Source organism: Lithobates pipiens, unplaced genomic scaffold (assembly GCF_037356315.1).
Source record: "Lithobates pipiens isolate NorthernLeopardFrog02 unplaced genomic scaffold, aLitPip1_a1.2 Scaffold_13, whole genome shotgun sequence".
NCBI lineage: Eukaryota > Metazoa > Chordata > Amphibia > Anura > Ranidae > Lithobates > Lithobates pipiens.
Window position 1 is genome coordinate 143,836,413 of NW_027507718.1, and position 23,039 is coordinate 143,859,451.

Genomic DNA, 23,039 nt, shown 5'->3' on the forward strand with positions numbered 1-23,039 from the left:
CCGCAGCTGACCTTTTGGGCCAGGTACATAGACGACATCCTCCTCCTATGGGATGGGAGTGAATCAGATCTTTCCTTGTTTATGAGTGAGCTTAACGCCAACACCAGGGGTATACACCTCACCTATGAAGCTAGTCTTACTAAAATTAATTTTTTAGATCTTACTATCACTATTAAAGGAGAACGTTTCATTACATCAACTTTCTTTAAAACCACCGATAGGAACTCCTTTATACCTACCACTAGCTGCCATCATCCATCTTGGCTTAAATCAGTACCTAGAAGCCAGCTCTTAAGGTTGAGACGTAACTGCACAGAACAGGATGTTTTTATAAAACAGGCCCGTGTTCTCACTCAGAGGTTCATTGAAAAAGGTTATCCATCTGAACCCTTGACACGTTTGATAGATGAGATTAGTCAAGTTGAAAGATCTGAGTTACTAAAGGAACGAGAAGGAGGCCGTCAAAACTATTTTCGTCACCCCTTCATCACTAATTATTCTTGCCAACACACTAGGATCAAACATATACTTAAAAAACATTGGCATGTACTTAGGAACGACTCGGTATTGGGAACCATTTTGCCTGACAGACCCCAAGTAGTATATAGAGGCGTAACATCTTTGAGGGACAGGGTGGCTCCTAATGCTTTGGACCCACCCACTAACCGTCCGCATTTTTTCTCGAACCTTACTGGGTACTATCAATGCAGGAAGTGCACGGTATGTAGCCTAAATGGCTGTCGGTCTAGGAGAAGTACTACCTTTAGATCTACGGTTACTTCTAGGTCTTACACCATAGAGCCTTTTATCACTTGCTGTTCAGAGGCAGTGGTCTACATGCTGGAGTGCCCTTGTGGCCTCCAGTATGTAGGGCGGACCAAACGTGCTTTACATGTACGTTTGAACGAACATATTGGGAATATCCGTAGAGGATATACCCAGCATTCGGTCTCCAAACACTACCTGCTGGCACACAATAGAGACCCTACCAACACAATCTTTATGGGAATTGACAAGTTCAATCCCCATTGGAGGGGAACCCATTTGGTAAGAAGCATTTCCAAGCTTGAAATGATGTGGATACACAGATTAAAAAGTTACGTCCCTCATGGCCTTAATATTGAAGTAGACGTAAATGCGTTTATTGACAACTCTTGAACAATATATGATTGGTTGGAATGGCTTATATAGCTTAGGTTTCCTGCTGTTGTTTTTTTTTAATTGTAAACTTGGTGTGAGTTCCATGAGTCGTCGATGAGGGTTCTTACCTCTATCATCTTTTCTGTATTTGTGGTCCCACCAAAAAAAGTTTTCTATTTCCACTGATATATATATTTTTTTAATTAAGAATGTACCAATATTTGGACATACAAAACAGTATATATCCTTACTACAAAAGCTCTTTTGTCCATCTATTTGGACTGTTTTGTTTGTGTCTAATATTATTTTATTATCTTACTAAATATTTTTCAATAAATATATTTTTTAATTGGCATTTAAAAGAATTTTTTTTATTTTTTTCTTAATGTATCCTTATGATAATTTTGTGTTTTCAATCCATGGCTCTTAAAGAATCTGGATGGTTATGAATATAGGTTTGCCTCTGCGTAGTGGTAGGGCACATTTTTACCCCTTTTTCCTTATGTAAAATGGTGGACTGGGTGATAGTATGGGCATTCCAGTCCTCTTTCCCTCACCTAACATGGTGGATTGAGAGGACAACATGGAGCTCAGACCGAGGCTGTTTGTTTAGGATTTTGTATATAGGCGGTGCGTCAGAACGCCGTCCCGCATCCCGTGAACACGTCCGTTCGTGACGAAACGCTCGTAGGGAGATAGGCGTTCTGACGTCTCCGCGTTCTACGCCCAACCAGGAAGTGCGGGCGGCACACGAGTCCGGCCGGCTCGTTTTTTTATGTGATCGTTTTTTCTGTACATATGTGAGTGTAAATTTTTTTATTCTATTTCATTAAACCAAGTGGTTTTACGCTATGCGAGTGCCTTTGATTTTTTATACATGATCCACGATACCCTCGTTTCCTGACTGGAGGATTCGTATTGGAGATAGAAGCAGCGTGGTGTCAGCAATCTACGATACCTTCGTTTCCCGATTGGAGCCTTCGTATTGGAGATGCAAATGGTGTGGTGCCTGTGACGGTTTATCCAGAAACCTCTGTGCTGTTGCCTTACTGATCTCACTAACACTGGGATCTAAAACTCTGGTAAGCGGCCCCTCTTCTCACTGGTGGAGGATTGTTTTGATTATTTTCTATATACACGCATTTGTGGATATTTTTGCACCTTAATATCAATTTTGAGGAATCAACAATACTTTTTGGACAATTTTTTTCATTATATATGAACTCTTTATTGTTTTTGAATACTATTTTTGCTAATTTTATTGGTTTAGATTTAGCACACACAATTTTTGTTTTAATATACATAAATTTTTGTGGGGGGTTTTTTCTATATGATTTATGTTAACTTCATTTCAGATCTAGTATACACTTTATTCACTTATATGATGATATGATAACATTTATGTATACTATTTACTAATTATATTTTCGTCACTTAATATTGTTCTTTTTTATATCTATCGGTATAGTTTCGGATTAGGTTTTAGGTATATAATTTTTTGTTTTTAGCGCAGCTCATTTTGTTCACCTATTGCAGAAATTTCATCGGGGGTAGAGAGCAGGAAATGGCGATATCATGGCAATTCTACAATAAAAAGACGAGGGAGAAATGAAAAAAAAACACATTAAATATTTACTTATACATGCCCCCAACATAAGCCATCCGATAACCAACCTTAGTAACAGCGCTCCTCCGTGTATATAAGGTGGGAACGCTTAATGATGATGGCCACACTTTCAAGATATTTCCTTTGAATGATGTCACACGGTAAAATCGTCCAGAATTGTTTCGGAAGAGGGGATGTAAAGAATACATCCACTTCCCTGTAGATAAAGACAAGCTGTAAATGGAAGTCGGGACTATCCCCCTCCCCCCCCCCCCCCCCGGGAGAAAAAACAAACAAAAGGAAAGGGAAATATCCAAAAAGGGCATGCATTCAGTAAAAGATTGTTTTATATGAATGGATGCCAGAATCCAGTGCATAAATAACTCAAGAGTAGGAACACCCCCCACAAGACCACCTATTCAGGAAATAAGAGAACCATTGTGCAATATTAGAGAAATGGTGTATATGAACAAGCATGCGTCATAACCACTCCCTATTTGTATGGATGTGGCTAAAGATGGAGGAAAGGCAGTGTGTTTTAAAGGGTGACACATAAATCAGCGCTTACCCAAAGGACTATGGGTGTTTATTATAAAAAAAATAGCCCCTTAACGACATATTCTGGAGGATTTTACCGTGTGTTATCATTCCAATGAAATATCTTGAAAGTGTGGCCATGTGTTGCCGGCATCATTAAGCGTTCTCACCTTATATACATGGAGGAGCGCTGTTACTAAGGTTGGTAATAGGCCCACTAGCTATCAGATGGCTTATGTTGGGGGCATGTATATGTAAATATTTAACGTGTGTTTTTTTTTTTTTTTTTTTTTTCATCTCTCCCTCTTGTCTTTTTATTGTAGAATTGCCACGATATTGCCATTTCCTGCTCTCTACCCCTGATGAAAGTAATGCAATAGCAGAGACTGGAAACGCGTCGGGTATGGGACATCAATGAGAGTATCAGTGATTTTTTTTGTATAGATTTTTTTTTGTGCATTTCTCTGATTGTATATTTTTATTGGAGACACTTTGTGTCTGGGTTTCTCTACTTTATTGTTTAATGAATAAAAATGTTTTACTTGAAATTTTGGTGGCATTGTTTTTTCTATTAAAGTCCCATTAAGGGGGTCTCTTTTTTGCATTTGATGTAGGGATGGGACCGCCATGCCACAGCTTTCGACACAGTGAAAGCCCCGTACTTTTTGTATTTTTCACATTGTCCCAGGCAGTCTCACACTCGTGGGGTTTCCCACAGAAGGCATCCTGGGTCCTATGGTGGACGACGTTCCTGGAACTGAAAACATATTCACTTCTTTTCCTTTCGCAATAAAACACAACCTCCTTCCTCTCTCTCCTAGGACACTCACGTGGTGCCACGTGTAGGGAAAAGAAACAGGGAAGGCTCCTCCCACTGGTTCCTCTGGTCACGTAACTCGCTGGATTTTCTGACTCCGCCCACAGTTTATGCGCCAACAGTGGATGTCAATTATTTCTTTCAAAAATGGCGCAATTCAAAAAAAATTTAACCCTCTACCATGTAGTTACCATGTGTACAGTTCGTTTTTTTTTTTTTTTTTCTCTTTTGTTTCAAGGGGTAACGGTAAATCCCGGACAAAAAGCCCCCACATGTAGCACTGACCCCCCAAGGAGCTGTTGGTTTTATTGGGCTTACCGTTACCTTCTTGACCTTGTGTGCGTCTAGGGGTTTCCTGCGGTAGATGGCCCAAAGAATTGCAGAAACTGACACTGAATCTTCTCTTTGGGATATTTATTTGAAAATATATACAGTCTCTCAATGAGGGGTAGAGGGTTAGGAAAGAAGTTCAGGTACTTTTGGAACTGCAAAAATAGGAAGTCTCTCACTATAGAAATCCAGAGAATTACCGTTCACAACTGGATTCTCACAGCTACCGGATAGACCTTCTCTCACCAGGCCTAGCAGCCGATGGGGTGTTTAAGTAAAGCAAATTCTCTGCCACAGACTTGGATGTAGAACACTTGTGAATAAAGTCTCTGCCACAGACTTTAATGTAACTGAGGGACATGGGTAAACTTAAAGAGCCTTCATACAGTACCAGTATCTCGCAGCCGTTTCGGCAATACCGTATGAGTGTAGATCCATTTAGTGTCCTTCAACTGAGCCTCCAGGCTCCTTCTGAGAAGCCAGCCTTATGCATGGCCTTCTCCTGAAGAGTGCTTCTCCAGTTGTTGGGCCTCTCCTCAGATGAGATGGAACCGGACCACCTTTGAATCCTCCTCCCAGTTACTTTGCCTCGGGCTATCCAGCCCCAAGACTCGGAATTGGATGGATCCGCACCCCAGGCCATGAGGGCCTGGGGGGCTGGTCAGGAGGACCAGGACCAAGCAGACGGAAAGATCTTCTGGGCCAGAACCCAGAAGCACGTGATGTCAGTACCTTAAATACCCTCTCCCAGAACGCACAGCAGGATGACACTCCCACTGGGCGGATTCCGAGAAGGAATGACTCAATACGCCCAGCTAAACTGCATTCTCACACTTGCCATCGGTGACAGCGACACCTGTGGCCAAGTAGAACCCAGTGCAATCCAGCTAGACTGGTACTGAAACCATAATTTGGTATAATTAACCCTAAAACCCTGCTATGGCTTTCGGAATATTAAATTGAAAAAACACAGCGCGTGCTCATCAGGAGCTGGCGCAACATCAATGTGGAACAGTGTATAATGTGGTCAGGAATCAAGACTTGTATAGGTCAAGTGACAGTCGCATTCTCCATCTGGTGCTTAAACACCAGATGGAGATCCTAGTTTGAGCGCAGTAGGGATATAAGGTCTACCGGCCTAGGAATATGATCTGCAGCCTGTTGCCCTGGGACGAAACCCACCTGGACGTATTTTAGTATATATTTTCCACCTGGAAATCCACATGGACATATTTTGCCAAAAAGTTATTAAGCCGATTGGCGTAGATTTTTGTCAATTTCAAGTTTGCATTGATAAGCGATATGGGACGGTAATTCTTGTCTGGTTTCAGAATAAATTATTTCTAGCATCTTTCATTATGTCTCGATGGGAGGCAGAAAAGGACGGGAGGGGTAAGTATATTTAAAAAAAGTAGGAATGGAAAAAATTCAATATCTTTTGTGGGTTTTTAATGATAGATCCATCAGGCTGTCTGATCTTTGGAATTGTCATTCAGCGGGACCGGGCACCAATTTGCAAGCTAATAGTGTGCCTGGTTTGTCTGAGTATAACATTTCACCTGCATTCATCTAAGGCTCTTTTCTACCCTAGTCATTCAGTTCCAGTCTGACAGTCAATCTTATTTCTAAGATGCCAATTTGTCTTTGTGTTGAGTAAGCAGGTTGGACAGCTCATGCTCTTTTTGACTAATTAGAGAATCAGAGGCTTTTTTTTTAGCCATGACTATTCTGGGTAAAATACTGAGATTTTGTTCAATATCAAAGCAAACCGAGGGATTATTAATTAGCGATTCATTCAATCTCCAGTGGGCTGGACCAGTATAATATTGCAGAGATGTGCATGCTGTCCAAACCACTGAGTGGTCCAACTATACTGGCACTGAATAATGATACAGCTGATGAAACTGTAAAGTAGTGGTCTATTCAAGAGTAGGTATTGTGAACATGTATGGGTTTAGTTTCTGCAAAACGTCAAAGTGGAGTAATGTAGCATTTTAGTCAGCTTTGAGACAATTTTTGGAAAATGCTTCTGGGAGGTTGGGAGCCTTCTCATTTTTGTTGAGAGCCACATTGGAATCGCCCTCAAATGGAACCATTCCACTAGTCTCTGTGATTGGAGCAGAGATCAGTGTTCACTAAATGAAAGCCCAACCCCCCACAGTTAGTAACACACCCCTAGGAACACTTAACCCCTTACACTGCCACCCACTGGTTAACCCCTTCACTGCCAGTGTCATTTACACAGGAATCACTGCATTTATATAGCAGTGATTACTGTATAAATGACAATGGTCCCAAAAATGTGTCAAAAATGTCCGATGGGTCCCCCACAATGTCGCAGTCACAATAAAAATCGCTGATCGCCACCATTACTAGTAAAAAAAAAAATAATAAAAAATTATTAATAAAAATGCTATAAAACTATCCCTATTTTGTAAACGCTATAACTTTTGCGCAAACCAATCAATAATCGCTTATTGCGATTTTTTTTAACCAAAAATATGTAGAAGAATACGTATCGGCCTAAACTGAGGGGAAAAAAATGTTTTTTTATATATTTTTGGGGGATATTTATTATAACAAAAAGTAAAAAATAATGCGTTTTTTTCAAAATTGTCGCTCTATTTTTGTTTATAGCGCAAAAAAGAAAAACCGCAGGGGTGATCAAATACCACCAAAAGAAAGCTCTATTTGTGGGAAAAAAAGGACGTCAATTTTGTTTGGGAGCCACGTCGCACGACCGCGCAATTGTCAGTTAAAGCGACGCAGTGCCGAATCGCAAAAAGTGGTCTGGTCTTTGACCAGCAAAATGGTCCGGTCTGCAAGTGGTTAAAGTAGCGACTTGCAGCTGGGGGGGGGTGTCTCCAAGAACCAAGCCTCCATCAAAGGGGGCTCCTTTTCTCCAATAGTTAGAACGATATGTAAAGGATCATTAAGATCCAACTGTGATCCTGTCCATGGATCCAATAGGGAAAAAGTTGACAAAAGTCACAAGCTGAGGTTTCTATGCTAGACCGAAAAGCCATTTTCTTTCTCACGGAGGCCTGGCTTTGAGCTTGGCCTTGCTTCTAGTTGAGCACCAAACCGGAAAGAAAGGGCTCCGGGGGGGGCGGGGGAGGGATCTGCCAGGAGTCGTCTGTGTGGTTGCAAGGCTTTCACACTGGAGCGGTGCACAAGCAGGACGGTGAAAAAAGTCCTGCTAGCCACATCTTTGGAGCGGTGAAGAAGCGGTGTATTCACCGCTGCTAAACCGCTCCTACCCATTGAAATCAATGGGGCAGCGTGGCTTTGCGGGTGGTTTTAACCCTTTTTCGTTCGCTAGCGGGGGTTAAAACCGCCCACTAGCGGGTGAATACCACCGCTAAAACGACGGTAAGGCGGCACTAAAAATGGCGCCTCTTTGATGCCGCTCTGGCCCCAGTGTGAAAGGGGCCTTAGGGTAGACTCCTTAACAGCAAAATGCTTAGAAAAGGCCATCATTGTTTAACATATAACCTATTATGTCAAATAAAATTTTGTCCAGTCTATAAAAAGTTATTATTACTACTTTCTGTGCTAAAATATGGTATACATCTTAAATGTGTAATTTTTTAATACCAAATAACTTCCATTGTCTGATGTGTTTTAAAGTAGTTCCAGAATAAATTAAAGGATTGCTAACAACATTTTTTTTTTTTGTATTCTAATCAGTTTCAGGCCCTTGTGAACCAGAAGATTTGCTGGGTGGGGTAATTTTTGGGGCCAGTTATCTTGGATCTACACAACTGGAATGTGAAAGACATCAAATGGCAAGTACCCAAATGAAACAGGCGCGAGAAGCAGTGGACAGGGTGAAGGTGAGATGAAAGTAAAAAAAAAAATATGTTCAATGGTGCTGCTCAGGTGATATGGATAAAAAATCTGTGTATACAAGGAGGGAAAATGCACAGAATGTTTGAAAGAAAATGCTCTCATCTATTCAATAACTTTTTAATGGCCTTAGTACAGCTAAGAGAGAGAGCATGTGTTACATAGTAGGTGAGGTTGAAAAGACACACGTCCATCAAGTCCAACCTAGGTGTGTGATTTTATGTCCGTATTACATTGTATATCCCTGTATGTTGTGGTCTTTCAGTGCTCCCCGCTGAGACCACCGCCTGTGGAAGGGTATTCCACATCCTTGCTGCTCTTACAGTAAAGAACCCTCTACATAGTTTAAGGTTAAACCTCTTTTCTTCTAATTTTAATGAGTGGTCGCGAGTCTTGTTAAGCTCCCTTCCGAATTTTTTTTTATCCCTGTTGTGGGGTCACCAGTACCGTATTTGTAAATTTAAATCATATCCCCTCTCAAGCGTCTCTTCTCCAAAGAGAATAAGTTTAGTGCACGCAACCTTTCCTCATGACTAATATCCTCCCGACCCTTTATTAGCTTTGTTGCCCTTCTTTGTACTTCCTCCATTTCCAGTACATCCTTCTTGAGGACTGGTGCCCAGGACTGGACAGCATACTCTATGTACGGCCGGACCAGAATCTTGTAGAGCGGGAGAATTATCGTTTTATCTCTGGAATGAATCCTCTTTTTAATGCATGGCAATATTCTGTTTGCTTTGTTAGCAGCAGCTTGGCATTCCATGCCATTGCTGAGCCTATCATCTACTAGGACCCCCAGGTCCTTTTCCATCCTTGATTCCCCCAGAGATTCTCCACCCAGTGTATAGATTGCATTCATGTTTTTGCCACCCAAATGCATTATCTTACATTTTTCTACATTAAACCTCATTTACCATGTTGTTGCCCACCCCATTCATTTGTTCAGATGTTTTTGCAAGGTTTCCACATCCTGCGGAGAAGTTATTGCCCTGCTTAGCTTAGTATCGTTCGCAAATACAGAGATTGAACTGTTTGCCCCATCCTCCAGGTCATTTATGAACAAATTAAACAGGATTAGTCCCAGCTAGAGCTGCACAATTAATCGTCAAGAAAAGTTATCGCGATCTTGACTAAAGTTTTTAACAATTTTTTCTATGCCAAGAATTCTCTCTGCTCTTCTGAAATCCACAGCATTCAAAAGAAAGGAAGAGAAACTAGACAGTCTGCCAAGTATCAAGACATTCTTTATTAGTTGAACTCAAGTATAAACATTGTAACAATTTGTCAATGTGTAAGTGAAAAAAGTTTAACCACTTAAACACTAAACCCTTTTCTGACATTTGTTGGTTTCAAGTTTAAAATCTTTTCTTTTTTTTTTGCTAGAAAATTACTTGGAAACCCCAAACATTTATTTATATATATATATATATATATATATATATATATATATATATATATAAAATTTTAGTAGACACCCTAGAGAATAAAATGGTGGTTGTTGCAATATTTTATGTCGCACTATATTTGCGCAGAGCTTTTTCAAATGCAATAAAAAAAAATGAATAAAAAAAAAAAAACTAGTAATGTTAGCCCATTTTTTTTGTAGAATGTGAAATATTTTACGTTGTGAGAATCGGGAGAGAATCGTAATCTTTTTATTCTAAGCAAAAAAAATTGTGATTCTCATTTTGGCCACAATCGTGTAGCTCTAGTACCAGCACAGAACCCTGGGGGACAAATTTTAGTTGCCTGAAACACCTACAGTTCTATGTCTAATGTAACTCTAATGTAAAAAAAAAAAAAAGCCTTTAAAAAATACATTGTCAACATTCTGACAATACAAATAATGCAAAAGGAAGTGTGCACAATCAGGGTAGCTAAAATAGACCATGAAAGGCACATAGTGGAGGAGAGTAAAAACAAAAAGGGGGGGGAAAAAAATAAATTCTTTAAACATACACTGTAAAAGTGAGACCAGAACATATTGGCCCCATAAAGGATGATGAAGGGAATTTGGTTACAAAAGACAGAAAAGGCAAAAGTTTTAAATGATTTGTTCTCATTTTTCACAAAAGAAACTGGGAGATATAGTAACAAGACTGTAACGTTGTTAACACATCACAGAATGCACCCTAATGGTTAACAGAAGTGTGCTAGAAAAAATACTTGAAAAACTTAACATAAATAAGTCACCAAGACCAGATGGCTTATACCCGATGGTCCTTAAGGAACTCAGTCAGGTGATAGCTAGACCATTGTTCCTTTTTCTTTATCGTACATCACAGGACACAGAGCCTCAGTATTTACTGATGGGTTATATAGGCACCACTAAGCGATGGACACTGGCACACCCTAGACAGGAAGTTTAGCCTCTATATAACCCCTCCGCTAACTGGGAGTACCTCAGTTTTTTTCGCCAGTGTCTTAGGTGTTGGTCACGAGTAAAGATGTTTTGTGCTGAGCTCTGCTGGAATATTCCTTATGGGACAAGTCAGGCAACAGAATCCATTCAAAGGTTTTTCTAGGCCGAATTGAATGGTACCCGGGCCCCATGTCTGGAGAAACGAGGTTCTGCCTGTAATGTTTTTCTTTTTAGAAAGCTGGACCCCGGTATCCAGTATTTGTTTTTTGTTTTTTAACCATATCCCTGGCGGGGGGTGCTTTACAGGCCCAGAGCTAGGATTCCCCTTTTTAGGGAGGCCATAATCCCTGAAAGTTTTTTCAAACGGAGCCCACCTGGAGAGGTGAAGATTGGGTCTGTTACCACAGACCCTGCAGCTGGATAAGGTAAGAGATGCCTAAGGCATTTTTCTAGTTTCTTATGCTTTTTTTCTCCTTTAAGTAAAATGTTGCTATGCCTAAAGTCGCTACCGTGGGATGTCAAGAGCACATATCTTTCTATGCTTTTCATTTTTGTCTCTGTGTTCATGCTGCACGCTTCCTCCGAGTCCATGCTCCAGGTAGGATGTGGGTTGGCTGTTGAAAGCCAGGTGCTAAGGGACCGAGGTCTGTCTGATTCGGTAATCTCCACTATGCTGAGGGCACGGAAGTCATCTTCGTGGAAGATTTCTCATCGTACGTGGAAGGCCTACACCTGGATCATGTGTGAGGAGATGGGGTGGCGTCCACGCACATACTCAGTTTCCAGGATCCTGCTGTTTTTGCAGTGAGGAGTGGATCAGAAACTTGCCTTAAGCACTCTTAAGGGGCATTATCGGCGCTGGCTGTTTTTTTATTTTTTATTTTTTTTCAAGCGACTCATTCATTGGTGAGTACGTTTGTTCAGGAGATTCAACATGTGGCCCCTTAGGTTCGACCACCGCTGCCTACGTGGGATTTGAATCTAGTACTCTCGGTGCTTCAGAAACCGCCGTTTAAAAACAGGGAGATTCCCTAATGCCGCGTACACACGAGCGGATTGTATGGCATACTTAGTCCGTCATACAATCCGACGGACAATCCGGCGAACTTTCCACTGAACGGACTTGACCACACACGGATACACAAACAGTCCGTCGAAAGCTTGCGAGATGACGTGTACAGCACGTACGACGGGACTAGAAATAGGAAGTCCAAGACACAGCAAAGCACCCTTCCGCCGTGTAAATCCTTTCTGGGCATGCGCCATTCTTAGTCCGTCGAACTAGCATACTGACGACCGTTTTGTCCGCTGAAACCAAAGTACCACGGACAGATTTTTGGAAAAACCGAAAATCTTAGTACTCCGGACTGCACGCTGAAAAAGTCCGCTGAAGCCCACACACGAGCGGATTGTCCGCTGAAATGTGTTTCAACGGACTAAGTACGTCAAAGTAGTCTTTGTATTGGTTATTACATCTGCCAGGAAGGTTTCTGAGTTGGCGGCCTTGTCATGCAAGTCTCCCTACTTGGTCTTCCACAAAGATAAGGTGCTGCTGCTCGCACAGCCTTCGGTTCTTCCTAAGGTTGTTTCGGCTTTTCATCTAAATGAGTAGTTACTATGTGGGTTATAGGGCCACTGATAGGTGATGGACACTGGAATGCCCTGAGGCAAGAAGTGTACTCCCTATATAACCCCCCCCCCCCCCCCCCACTCCTTTTTTTTTTTTAGCCAATGTCTAAGATGTTGGTCACGAGTAAAGATGTGTTGTGCTGAGCACCACTGGAAGCAATCCTTGCTGGGGCTAGCCATGCTGACGGTATCCGTTCTGATGTCTTTTCATGGGCTAAATGAATGGTACCCGGGCCTCGTGTCCGAATAAACGAGGTTTTGCTTGCAAACGCTTCTCTTTAGAGAGCTGGGCCATGGGATTCAGTACTTTTTGGTAGTAAGGCCATAAACTTTTTACTGGCAGGGTGCTGTTGCAGGTCCAGGATTGTGGGTAAACCGGGGTTCCCCGGTTCCTGAAGGTTTCCTAAAAGGTCTCTGAGCCCACCCTGAAGGTTGAAGATTGGGTCTTTATCGCTGATAAAACCATGCTGCGAGGAAAAGGTAAGGGAGATTATCTCAGGAATTTCTCCTATGTGTAATGTTGTCATGCCTATGTGTCACCACTGGGGGCTGTATTGAGCACTCACCGTCCTGACGCTGGAAACTGCACAGAAGCCTTCATTCTCCTCTCCAGCCGCAACAGATCCTCCGGTAAGAAAGGGGGACTGCTTCTCTTCCTGTGCCCTCAAAATCCCCCCCCCCCCCCCCCGGCAATACCTGCAAGCACTTTCCTTTGAAAGGAAGGGTGGGGTGGCGTAATTCGCGTGCGGGTTCGTGGCTTACGGAGTTAGATGCCGGCCATATGTGTAGGAGGTTGATTTTAGCGCTGTATGTGTTACAGTGCTGTGTGTGTTTTGTGTCTTTTTAAATTTTTGAATTTGCCGCCGTTCTCCGCTCCCATGCGCCGTAACGTCGCAGGGAACGGAGCTCGTCGGCACTGTGAATCGAGCGGAGGACATCGCTGGATCCAGGGGAAAAGGTAAATACGTCTCACTGTGTCCTCCCCTGCATCCAGCGATGCGATCTCGAGTCTGGCTCGGGGTTACCGCTCCTGCTAGTAAATTCCCAACCCGAGCTAGACTTGGGATTACCGCTAGGGAGGTTAATAGCAGCTAATGGCGATAAACTATAGCCTAGCAATGTACATTCTTTTGCATAGTGCCTCTGCTTTATGCTTCAGGCTATGAATGGTAATGACCAGGAACTTCTCTAAAGGAGTCAATGGTTTTTCACTATAAACTGAATCAATTTCCAAAAGAATGTAATCCTCCTCTGAGAGGGATGCGGCTAGTCGGATTGAGCCGTCAGGGGAAACTCTTGCATAAAACACTTCAGTCCCTGTATATATCATACAATAGGTTTTTTCTTCTACCATTTGTAATTTGGAAAGGCGATTAATGCTATGATGCCTCTCCATAGTGGGGCTAAACATAGCGGATTCCCATCTAGTCCTCAGGACCCTCTTATTGAGGTGCAGGAGGCTGGGGATCAGGTAGATCTTCCCAAATATTTGGAAGATACTTATTTATCCTCTTCTGAGGATCCTAATATGGAAGGAGTAGCATCACAAGACAGGTTGATTGTGTATTCCCTTACTCAACTTTTTTGCTGCCTACAGCACAGACTCTTGAGGAACCTACTTCTAATTGGGTTCATTAGAACCTCCACCATCTGGGGATGTTTTTTTTTTTCCTATTCATGGCTAAAAAAACGTATTTATTCTGAATGGGAACATCCGGATAAACAATGTTATCCTCCCAAGAAATTCTCCACACTTTATCTGTGGATCAAATATTTCTCCTTTAATCGTGCTGCCTCTACTATGCCAGGGGCATCTGCCTCTAGGCAGACTCGGCGGCCTCAACCGTCAGTTTAGAATGTCAAGACAGATGGATTTCTTCAGTTTTTTTTCTCTAGGTTACGACTAGAGTTCCAAGAGTTTCCGTCTCCTCATTTTTTTTTCTAAGGGAAAATGTTCCCAAGGATCCAGAGAAAAGTCTTTCTGGCCTCTGGATCATCTATTATCCCAGTCTGTGATACCAGAGGTTCCCTTAGTGGAATAGGGCACAGGGTTTGACTCGAACCTTTTACTGTTCCAGAACCAAACTGAGAGGTAAGACCCATTCTAGATCTTGAAGATCTGAATCTGCACTTAAACACCCGATCCTTTTATAATCCGATTGGTTGTGTCCATCCTGCAAGGAGGGGAGTTTTTTGGCTTTAATCGATATCAACAATGCATATCTCCTTGTGCCAAATTTTCCTGCTCACCAGAAATGTCTGCGTTTTGAAATATAAAACTATAATTTCAGTTGTTGCCCTGGCATTCGGTTTAGCCAGAGCACCACGGGTGTTTTGAAAGATTCTGGCACCTCCTTTAGCCAGATTAAGGGCTCAAGGCATAACGGTCTTAGCCTATTTAGAAGATCTACTTTTAATAGATCATTCGGTCTTGGGTGTAAACCAGAGTCTGATCGTAGCTATAACTACCTGGAATCTCTGGGCTGGATACTCCTAGGAAGATCCTCCTTAAAACCATCAAGGAGATTACAGTACTTGGGGCTGGTTATAGATACCCTACAGAGGAAGGTATTCTTGCCTTAGACAAGAATCCGTTCCATTGTAGGACTAATTCAACTTATTAAAACAAGAAAAATCCTTCTGTTCGGCTGTGCATGATATTGTTAGGAGAAATGGTGGCCTCTTTGGAGGCCGTCCCTTATGCGTAGTTTTTACTCAAAAACTGCTTCAAAACGCCATCCTGTCGGTCTGGAATAAAGATTCAGGCCTTGTTTGTTTCCAATACGCTTGGCTCCCGATGTAAGTCGGAGCCTAAATTGGTGGTTATCCAGCAAAAGGGAAAATCTTGTTTACCTGTACCCTGTACAACAGATGCTAGCCTTTCTAGGCTGGGGAGCAGCCCTGGAAGAAGATTCTGTCCAGGGGAGATGGTCCAGGTTAGAGGACCTTGCCTATCAACTGTTTGGAAGATTCGGGCAGTACGTCTGGCCCTAGAATCTGGGAGGGTCAGACTACGGGACTGTCCTGTCAGGATTCAGTCTGAAAAGGCCACGGTGGTGGCTTACATCAATCACCAGGGGGGCACGAGAGGTCGTGCAGCCCAAAAAGAGGTGAATAATGTTCTAGCTTGGGCAGAACACAACATTCTTTGACTATCAGCAGTTTTTATTTCAGGAATAGAGAATTGTCAGGCGTACTACTTGAGTCATCAACAATTGTTTCCGGGAGAAGGATCTCTTCACCCCGACATCTTCCTAGTGTAATGGAAATGTGTAGGTTCTGTATATAATTGTATTCTATTTTATATGTATTGCATAATGCCCTCACTGTGCACACGGCACTAATGTTTTCAGTACATGTTTTGCATTCTTTTAAGTCCTGATTAGAATTGGCCTGCCTTTGTAATGCCCCTTGTTACCATAAATGTACAATTGTAATATTAATGTGATACCTACGTAATCATGTGTATAAAAACCTTCAAATGCGTCATAATAAAGGAGAACGGTTATTTGGAAAGATGCTGAGCGTATCTTTTGTGTCTGTTCCCTACTGCAGTAGTTATTAATTTGGAACCACTAATCAATATGAGGATAGGAGTTGCCTATCGTCAAAATATCCATTTCAGGTGGCAAGCCAGCCAGGAGGGGTTATCAGGTGACCCTGAGTATCCAAAACGAGGAGCTTGAGACGATCCAGGAATTTCTGATAATCAGCCGGCTGAGGTAAGCCTTTTGCTTACATTTTGAGTTATCAGACTTCCTTGATCGGTAAGGCATTTTCGGGACAAAGGGTACCTATTTTACTCCCCTTAATCGAACTGTATTGATTAGTGGTTATATGTTATGTTGTCACTGTCTACTGTCCATCAGAGTGTTATAGAGAAAGGGAAGAATAGTGCTGTTCACAGGTATATGTAGTACATCTGCTAGATAAAGTAGTTTAGAGGCAGGAGTGTATAGGCACAAGCAGAGAAGACTGGCCAGTCATTATGGGCATTAAATTAAGTAAGGGAATGACGGGTAAGAGACCCTCAAAAATGCCCAGCGCAAGTGGAGCGCTATATATGAACCGAAGTTGCGGTTCTGCCTATACTGAGCCCATAGATTAATGGTTAAAGTGGACAGGGATCCACAAAGGGTAACTGGGTTACCACCAAAGTCCACAGGGACAAAGAATCATGCAGAGTATACAGCTAGAGAAACGGCTATCTATGTGAGCAGGATGGATCAAGAGTGACATTAACACGAGACAGAAAGGGACATTTTGATAAGTTGTGGTATGAATTTGGGGTCAGGCACTACAACTAGTAAAGTCAAGAAACAGTAACCGAATGCTTTATATGTTGTCAGAGAGGGAAGATGGGATGAGCACTATAGCTGCCCGTCTGATCATAGAAGGTACAGTATGTGAAGTATGGTATTACAATACATTGGATGCAAAGGATATCAGAGCAAAATAAAGAAAGCAGAAATTTAAGCAAGGAAGTATTAAAAAGCGTTAAAAGAATGTGAGAGAATGATATGCATGTGTTGTGTACAAATGGGAATAATGTAAGCGATTTTAGAGAGATATTGGTGTATGTGTATGAATGCTGGAACCTTTAGTTCTATCGCTTGCATGTGTCATGTACGCAGATGTGGCCCCCTCCTTTGTGCTCTCATGAAAGTGGCTGGCATGAGAGGTTGGTGATAAGCTTGAAGGACACCATGCCAATTTCAGTTTTTTAGACAAAACATTTATAACAATGTGCCGGGTTAACGAATCTAATGATAAACAATGTGATCACAATTATTTTTGAATCTGTTTTCCAAACATGGTAAAATGAAGGTTACATTTAACTGTGCCTTACACAATTTGAATATCCTTTGATAGTGTTAACAGTGCATTAAAAAAAGAGAGAGAAATTGAGTAAAATGAAGTAATATGTCCCCCTTTAAGGACATTTATCCGTGCATATATATTAGTGTGCGATATTGAAATTATCATATGAGTATTAATTTCTAATATGAGTTTAACAATTTTATTAATAAATATAGATATATTGAAACTGGTTTAGACAACCTTTGGTTGGAAATGAAATCCAGGTTAATGGGGAAATTGGTAAAAATGGAATTAGTTTAGATTAAGATAACAATTTTTGTAATTTTACATTTGAGTGGAAAAAAAAAAAAAAGATTAAGATGAGGTTGTTAATTTGAATACAGCTGCAGTAATGTTTAACAAAGCCAAGATGAATGGGATACATAAGGACGTTTTTCTACAGAAATGAAATCTTAGTCTGATAATGTAATGTGCGGTCCATGATGTGAGAGTAATAACATTTAAATATAACAGACCCATCACATCAAGTCCACACACCCTGTTAGGATAGCTTTATAGTTTTTAATGGCCGAGTGCTTTCTGGTCCATCATACATATTGTTGGTCCTTTTTGTTTTTATGTATTTTTATTTTTGAAATCCAAAGCAGAATGTGTGGATTGTGAAATGGTGTGTCCCTTTTCCTTGTAAGTGCAGTGGGTATAAGTAGAAGAATATTTTGGATTTATGGACATCTCTGCATGACTGCAGGGTATTCTTATCATTTATTATAATATTGCCAGGAAAAAGTTGTCTTTTTGAAACATGAAACTAGAGTTCTTACACAAACAGCATGATAGAAAAAAGCCATTGTTGTATTTATGCAAGCTGGACCCAGTAATGAAGGGTTCACTCTGATATATCAGAGCTGTAGCTTTATGCAAAGGTGCTATTAGACAAAGTTACAGACATTATTTTGGTTGAATATTTAATTTTTAATGGTCCGATATTCTGAGCAGTAAATGTATAGCTAACTAAATGTTTGTCTAATGAAAGGTTCAAAATATGAATTTGTTTTGTGTGTTTATGTACAACTCTAACAATGAAAAATGTGTACGTTTGAATCCAGCCACCTTATTGCCTCTATTGGAGGAGGCTGGAGACAAAGAAAAAGCATGTGTTAAATTGATGACATGGGAATCAGCTGCTGTGAGCCCAGTGCAGGACACACTCCCTGAAGACCCGAGTATTTACTTTTTTTGTAGTGTTATTCCTGGTTTTATACTGAGGATGGATGACGTTCATCACCCAGAAGGATACTCTGTATTCAGAGTCATTGGATCCTTTTTCCCCAGCTCAAGAAGCAGAGCTCCATGTTTAAGCAAAGCCCGTGAGCTATAAAAATAGTATATATTTATATAGATAGTCAAGATATAGAGAGCGTTTGGTTCCACTTGAAGCGCCAGAAGTTTGTTTTTACTTAACGGGTAAACCAATCAAGCATGCCAAGTTAATTTGATTGGCTATTTTCAGCCTTCCAGGTTCTTGCTGAGGTAGTCATACTAACAGTAAAACTCACATATGGAAGCAGACCAGGTGACTCTAAGGATGCTGCATTTACAGCGCCGGACACTTGCTGGGTCTGTGCAACTCAGATTCCACCCTAGTTCTGGCCCAGTATAGCTGGGATTAGTAATTCAACTTTAAGGACCCCAGAACGAGAAGCACAAGTGGTCCACAGAGGGCAACTTCTTACGAAACAAGACTTTGGAAAAGGTGATCATTTATGTTTGCCAGACACTCTTTTTCCCTTCAGCTTGACACGTGGACAGTGTCATCAGTCACAAGTAGTTATGGCTGCCTTAGTAAATGAGCGTGGGATAGAGCCAGGGTTCTCCACAGTTGTTTTTATAACATACCACTTCTTGTTTTCCCTGTTACCAAAGGTGTTACCAAAAGCTGAACATCCCTTCCACAGATAACAAAAAGATCTATCCAGATGCCCAAATCAGGATCTTACGAGTATGTATTTTTGTTTTTTATGGACATGTTTTCTGGATGTCCAGTGGCAAATGCTACTGAAAAGGCCACCATAAAAAAGTGTTATCAGAAGTAGTTTGTAAGTACAGAGTGTAGAATCTACAGAGAGTAACAGAGGAAATCATTTTTATAGGAGAGTCCTTACTAGAAGTTTTGAGGTTTTATTTTTACACCCCCTACTGTCTACAATGTAGCAGACAAAGTAGAGTAAAACTAGAAAACTTTTGCCTGAATGTTTTATTATATTTTATCAAGCCCGTAAGGGGATGTAGGACTCTTTCCCTATGGGAATTGGTTTGGGAGTGTGTTACTCACTTGCTTGTATTTTTTCTCATCAGCTGAAGTCTTCCATTCGGATCTCACAGAGAATGTTGCTGATTTTTTAAGGTTTTTGACAAACTTATGTGTGTTCTCCCCAATTCCAGTTCCTAAAAGTTTGGAAGGATCTAAAACTAAAGCCAGGTGACTTGTGGATTGTTAAGAGACATTTTATATATAAGGAAATGTTTGGAGACTCAATACAGCATCTACTTCATGTACAGTTTTGTAAAACTTGAAAGAAAAGTCACCTGGATCCATACTAGACACTGCAAAAATTACTAAATTAAAGAAATCTCTGTGTTTGATTTGTTTTCCTCTTGCGATAACAGTCTAGGGTACTTTTTGATTCAATTACTTTAATTGTAAGGGTTATATACATTTGAAAAGTAGTTTAGCCATGTTGAAGTCATATTTGTCTTTTGTACCTCTTCCATTTTATGTAGAATTGTCTGTGTTTACATATGCTAAGTCAGCATACCAGCAATTAAGCTAGAAGGCCATTCTGGCCACAGGAGTGTACAGCCAGTACTCTGTAAATATGTCTTATCAATCATTTTGTTTTTCAGTGAAAAGTCATTTTGTAATGAAAAAGATGCTCAGCTATTATTTTCTCCACAATGGAGTTTTTGCCTCTTTGGCCAGGACTACCTCCACCTAACCATGTGGAGGTTCCAGGTTAAAGGTGATAGCAGGTATGGTTAGTGATCAAAATATTGATCAAAAGAGAGGAGACTGTAATGGAAATTTGCAGGTTCTGTATATAATTGTATTCTATTTTATATGTATTGCATAATTCCCTCTCTGTGCACACGGCACTAATAATGTTTTCAGTACATGTTTTGCATTCTTTCAAGTCCTGATTAGAATTAGCCTGCCTTTGTAACGCCCCTTGTTACCATAAATGTACAATTGTAATATTAATGTGATACCTACGTAATCTTCAAATGCGTCATAATAAAGGAGAACGGTTATTTGGAAAGATGCTGAGCGTATCTTTTGTGTCTGTTCCCTACTGCAGTAGTTATTAATTTGGAACCACTAATCAATATGAGGATAGGAGTTGCCTATCATCAAAATATCCATTTCACTAGCGATATGTCAGAGATGGAGTATTCCGAACATGGGCCTATTCGCATCCAGATTCAACAACAAAGTCGACAGCTTTGTGTTGAGAACAAGGGATCCGCTAGCAGGCGGAACAGACAAATTAGTCTTCCCAGGGGATCAGTTTTCACTGATCTATGCATTTCCTCCAGTTCTGCTACTACCGCACCTTCTCCGCAGGATTAAGCAGGAACAAAAGGAGGTGATTCTGGTGGCCCCAGTGGGTCCCAGAAGATCTTGATTTACCAAGATCATAACAATGGCAGTTGGAGTCCTTCAGACTCTGCCATTATAGCCAGACCTTCTCTCACAAGGTCTGGACGAAAAATGTAACAGTTTTGACTGTTGAATCCCACTTTATAAAAGATTGTGGGTGATCTCCTTCAGTAGTATCTACTTTGATTAATACTCACTTACTATAGAGTCTGGAAGGCATATGTTTCTTGGTGTGGATCCAAGGGTTGGCACCCAAAGAAGTATGTCATAGGCAGGATCCCTGATTTCCTGCATATGGGATCTGAAATGAAGCTGGCCTTGACTTCTATCAAAAGCCAGATCCTGGCCTTGTCTGTTTTTTTTTTTTTTTTTTCATGCCTTCTTGCTTCCCACTCTTGGTGCATAGCTTATTCAGGGTGTAACACGGATTAATCCCCCTATCAAGGCACCTCTAAATCCTTGGGATTTAAAATTCATTGATGGACACAGCACCCACTCCTCCTATTTATGTTTGTACTGCTTTTGACGAGCTGAGCTGCTGGATGCATTGTGAGGGGCTATAGTCAGTAGGATCGCCCACTGGGCGGTACTGTGCCGTTTTGCTGTTTTTAACATGTTCTGCCTAGTCCTCTCCTAAAGGGTCGCTATAACCCTAAGGTCAAGATGAAGATGCTGTGTCCGTCAATGAACTTCAGAGAAAAGGATTTTACGGTGAGTACAAAAATCCAATTTTTTTTTTTTTTTAGCTTTTATGTCCAAATATGAGATCTGTGGTCTTTTTGACCCCAGATCTCATATTTATGAGGTTCTGTCATTCATTTGTTTACATCCCTTGTAATAGGAGTAAAAGTGACAGAATTTTTTTTTTAAACCGTGTAAAAATAAAAGGTAAAATAAGGGAAAAAATTTTTTTTAAACGCGCCCCGTCCTACCAAGCTCGTCTGCAGAAGCAAATGCATACGTGAGTAGTGCCTATAGTAGCATATGAAAATGGTGTTCAAACCACACATGTGAGTATCTCCGCGATCGGTATTCTGAGAGCAATAATTGTAGCCCTAGACCTCTATCTCAAAACATGCAACCGGTAGAATTTTTTAAATGTTGCCTATGAAGATTTTTAAGGATAAAAGTTTGTTGCCATTCCATGAGAGGGCACAATTTTGAAGCATGGTATGTTGCGTAACCATTTACTCGGTGTAACATTATCTTTCACAATATAAAAAAAATTGGGCTAACTTTACTGTTGTCTTATTTTGTTAATTCAAAATGTGTATGTTTAAAAAATGTGTGTTTGTGAGACCGCTGCGCAAATACGGTGTGACAGAAAGTATTGCAACGACCGCCATTTTATTCTCTAGGGTGTTAGGAAAAAAAAAGTATAATGTTTGGGGGTTCTAAGTAATTTTCTAGCAAAAAAAATTAAATTTTTAACCTGTAAAAAGAGTCTGAAAAAAATGCCCGGTCCTTAAGTGGATAGACAAGTATCACAGTCATGGATAGTACTATCATGGCAAAACTAATTTACTGTATGAGGCAAACTACCTTAAATACCCAATTATGGCAGTGTAGGTGAGAGGGTTAGTGGGTTAGCCAGCCATTTGTCCCAGATCTTGTGAAGTGTTTTTTTTTTCTCCTTTGGATATCAAAGGACGAGCTTATACAGTGGTAGGGATTTGTTAACCAGTTTTAACCAGAGACCCCTAGTAGGGGTCGCAATACCCTTCTAGGTCAGCAAGATGAACTTTTTCGTGTAACAATAGAGGATACCAAGCAGTCTCTTGGCCTGGGAGGAAACTAGGAGGTCACCAGAAATGCACAAGAGACAGTTCTTGGGGTTAAGTATATTGGGGAGACCCAGTGCTGAGGAGAGAAAGGCACCTATGTTCACCCAGAAGTTCTGTACAATAGGACAAGTCCTGAAGCAGTGGTGGAAGTCGGCTATGTGTCCATTTTCGAAAGCATTCGGCCGAGTGGGATATGCCCATTTTTTTTTTTTTTTTTTTTTTTTTAACTGGAATAAGGTGGGATTGGTGAAAGACCTTGAGTTTAATTATCCTATCTCTGGAAGAGATTACCAAGGTCTTAAAGGTGTCACAGAATTCAGACCAGTCGTCTTCTGTGATAGGGATGTCTAAGGAGTCCCATTTCTGTTGTGCTGCCCTGAACCTAGGATTAGTTTGTCACTAGGGCTGAGTAATAGGTAGATAATTTTTTTCTGGTCCCGAGCTCTTAGGAGCTTTTTCAGGTCAGGGGTCTCTAGGGGACTGGCCAAGTAGCCAAACTGTGCTTG

General features: G+C 41.0%; 1 protein-coding gene across 5 annotated transcripts in view; it reads left to right on the forward strand.

The window, feature by feature from the left end:
* The window catches only part of APBA3 (amyloid beta precursor protein binding family A member 3), a 245,134-nt gene that overhangs the window by 113,959 nt on the left and 108,136 nt on the right, over positions 1-23,039 (forward strand). For 3 of the 5 annotated variants that reach the window (XM_077475672.1, XM_077475668.1, XM_077475670.1), the window contains exon 3: positions 8,121-8,266. In XM_077475672.1, the coding sequence (XP_077331798.1) occupies positions 8,121-8,266 (146 nt within the window). The remainder of the gene's footprint in view (positions 1-8,120; positions 8,267-23,039) is intronic. The other 2 variants (XM_077475669.1, XM_077475671.1) reach the window with 1 other exon arrangement.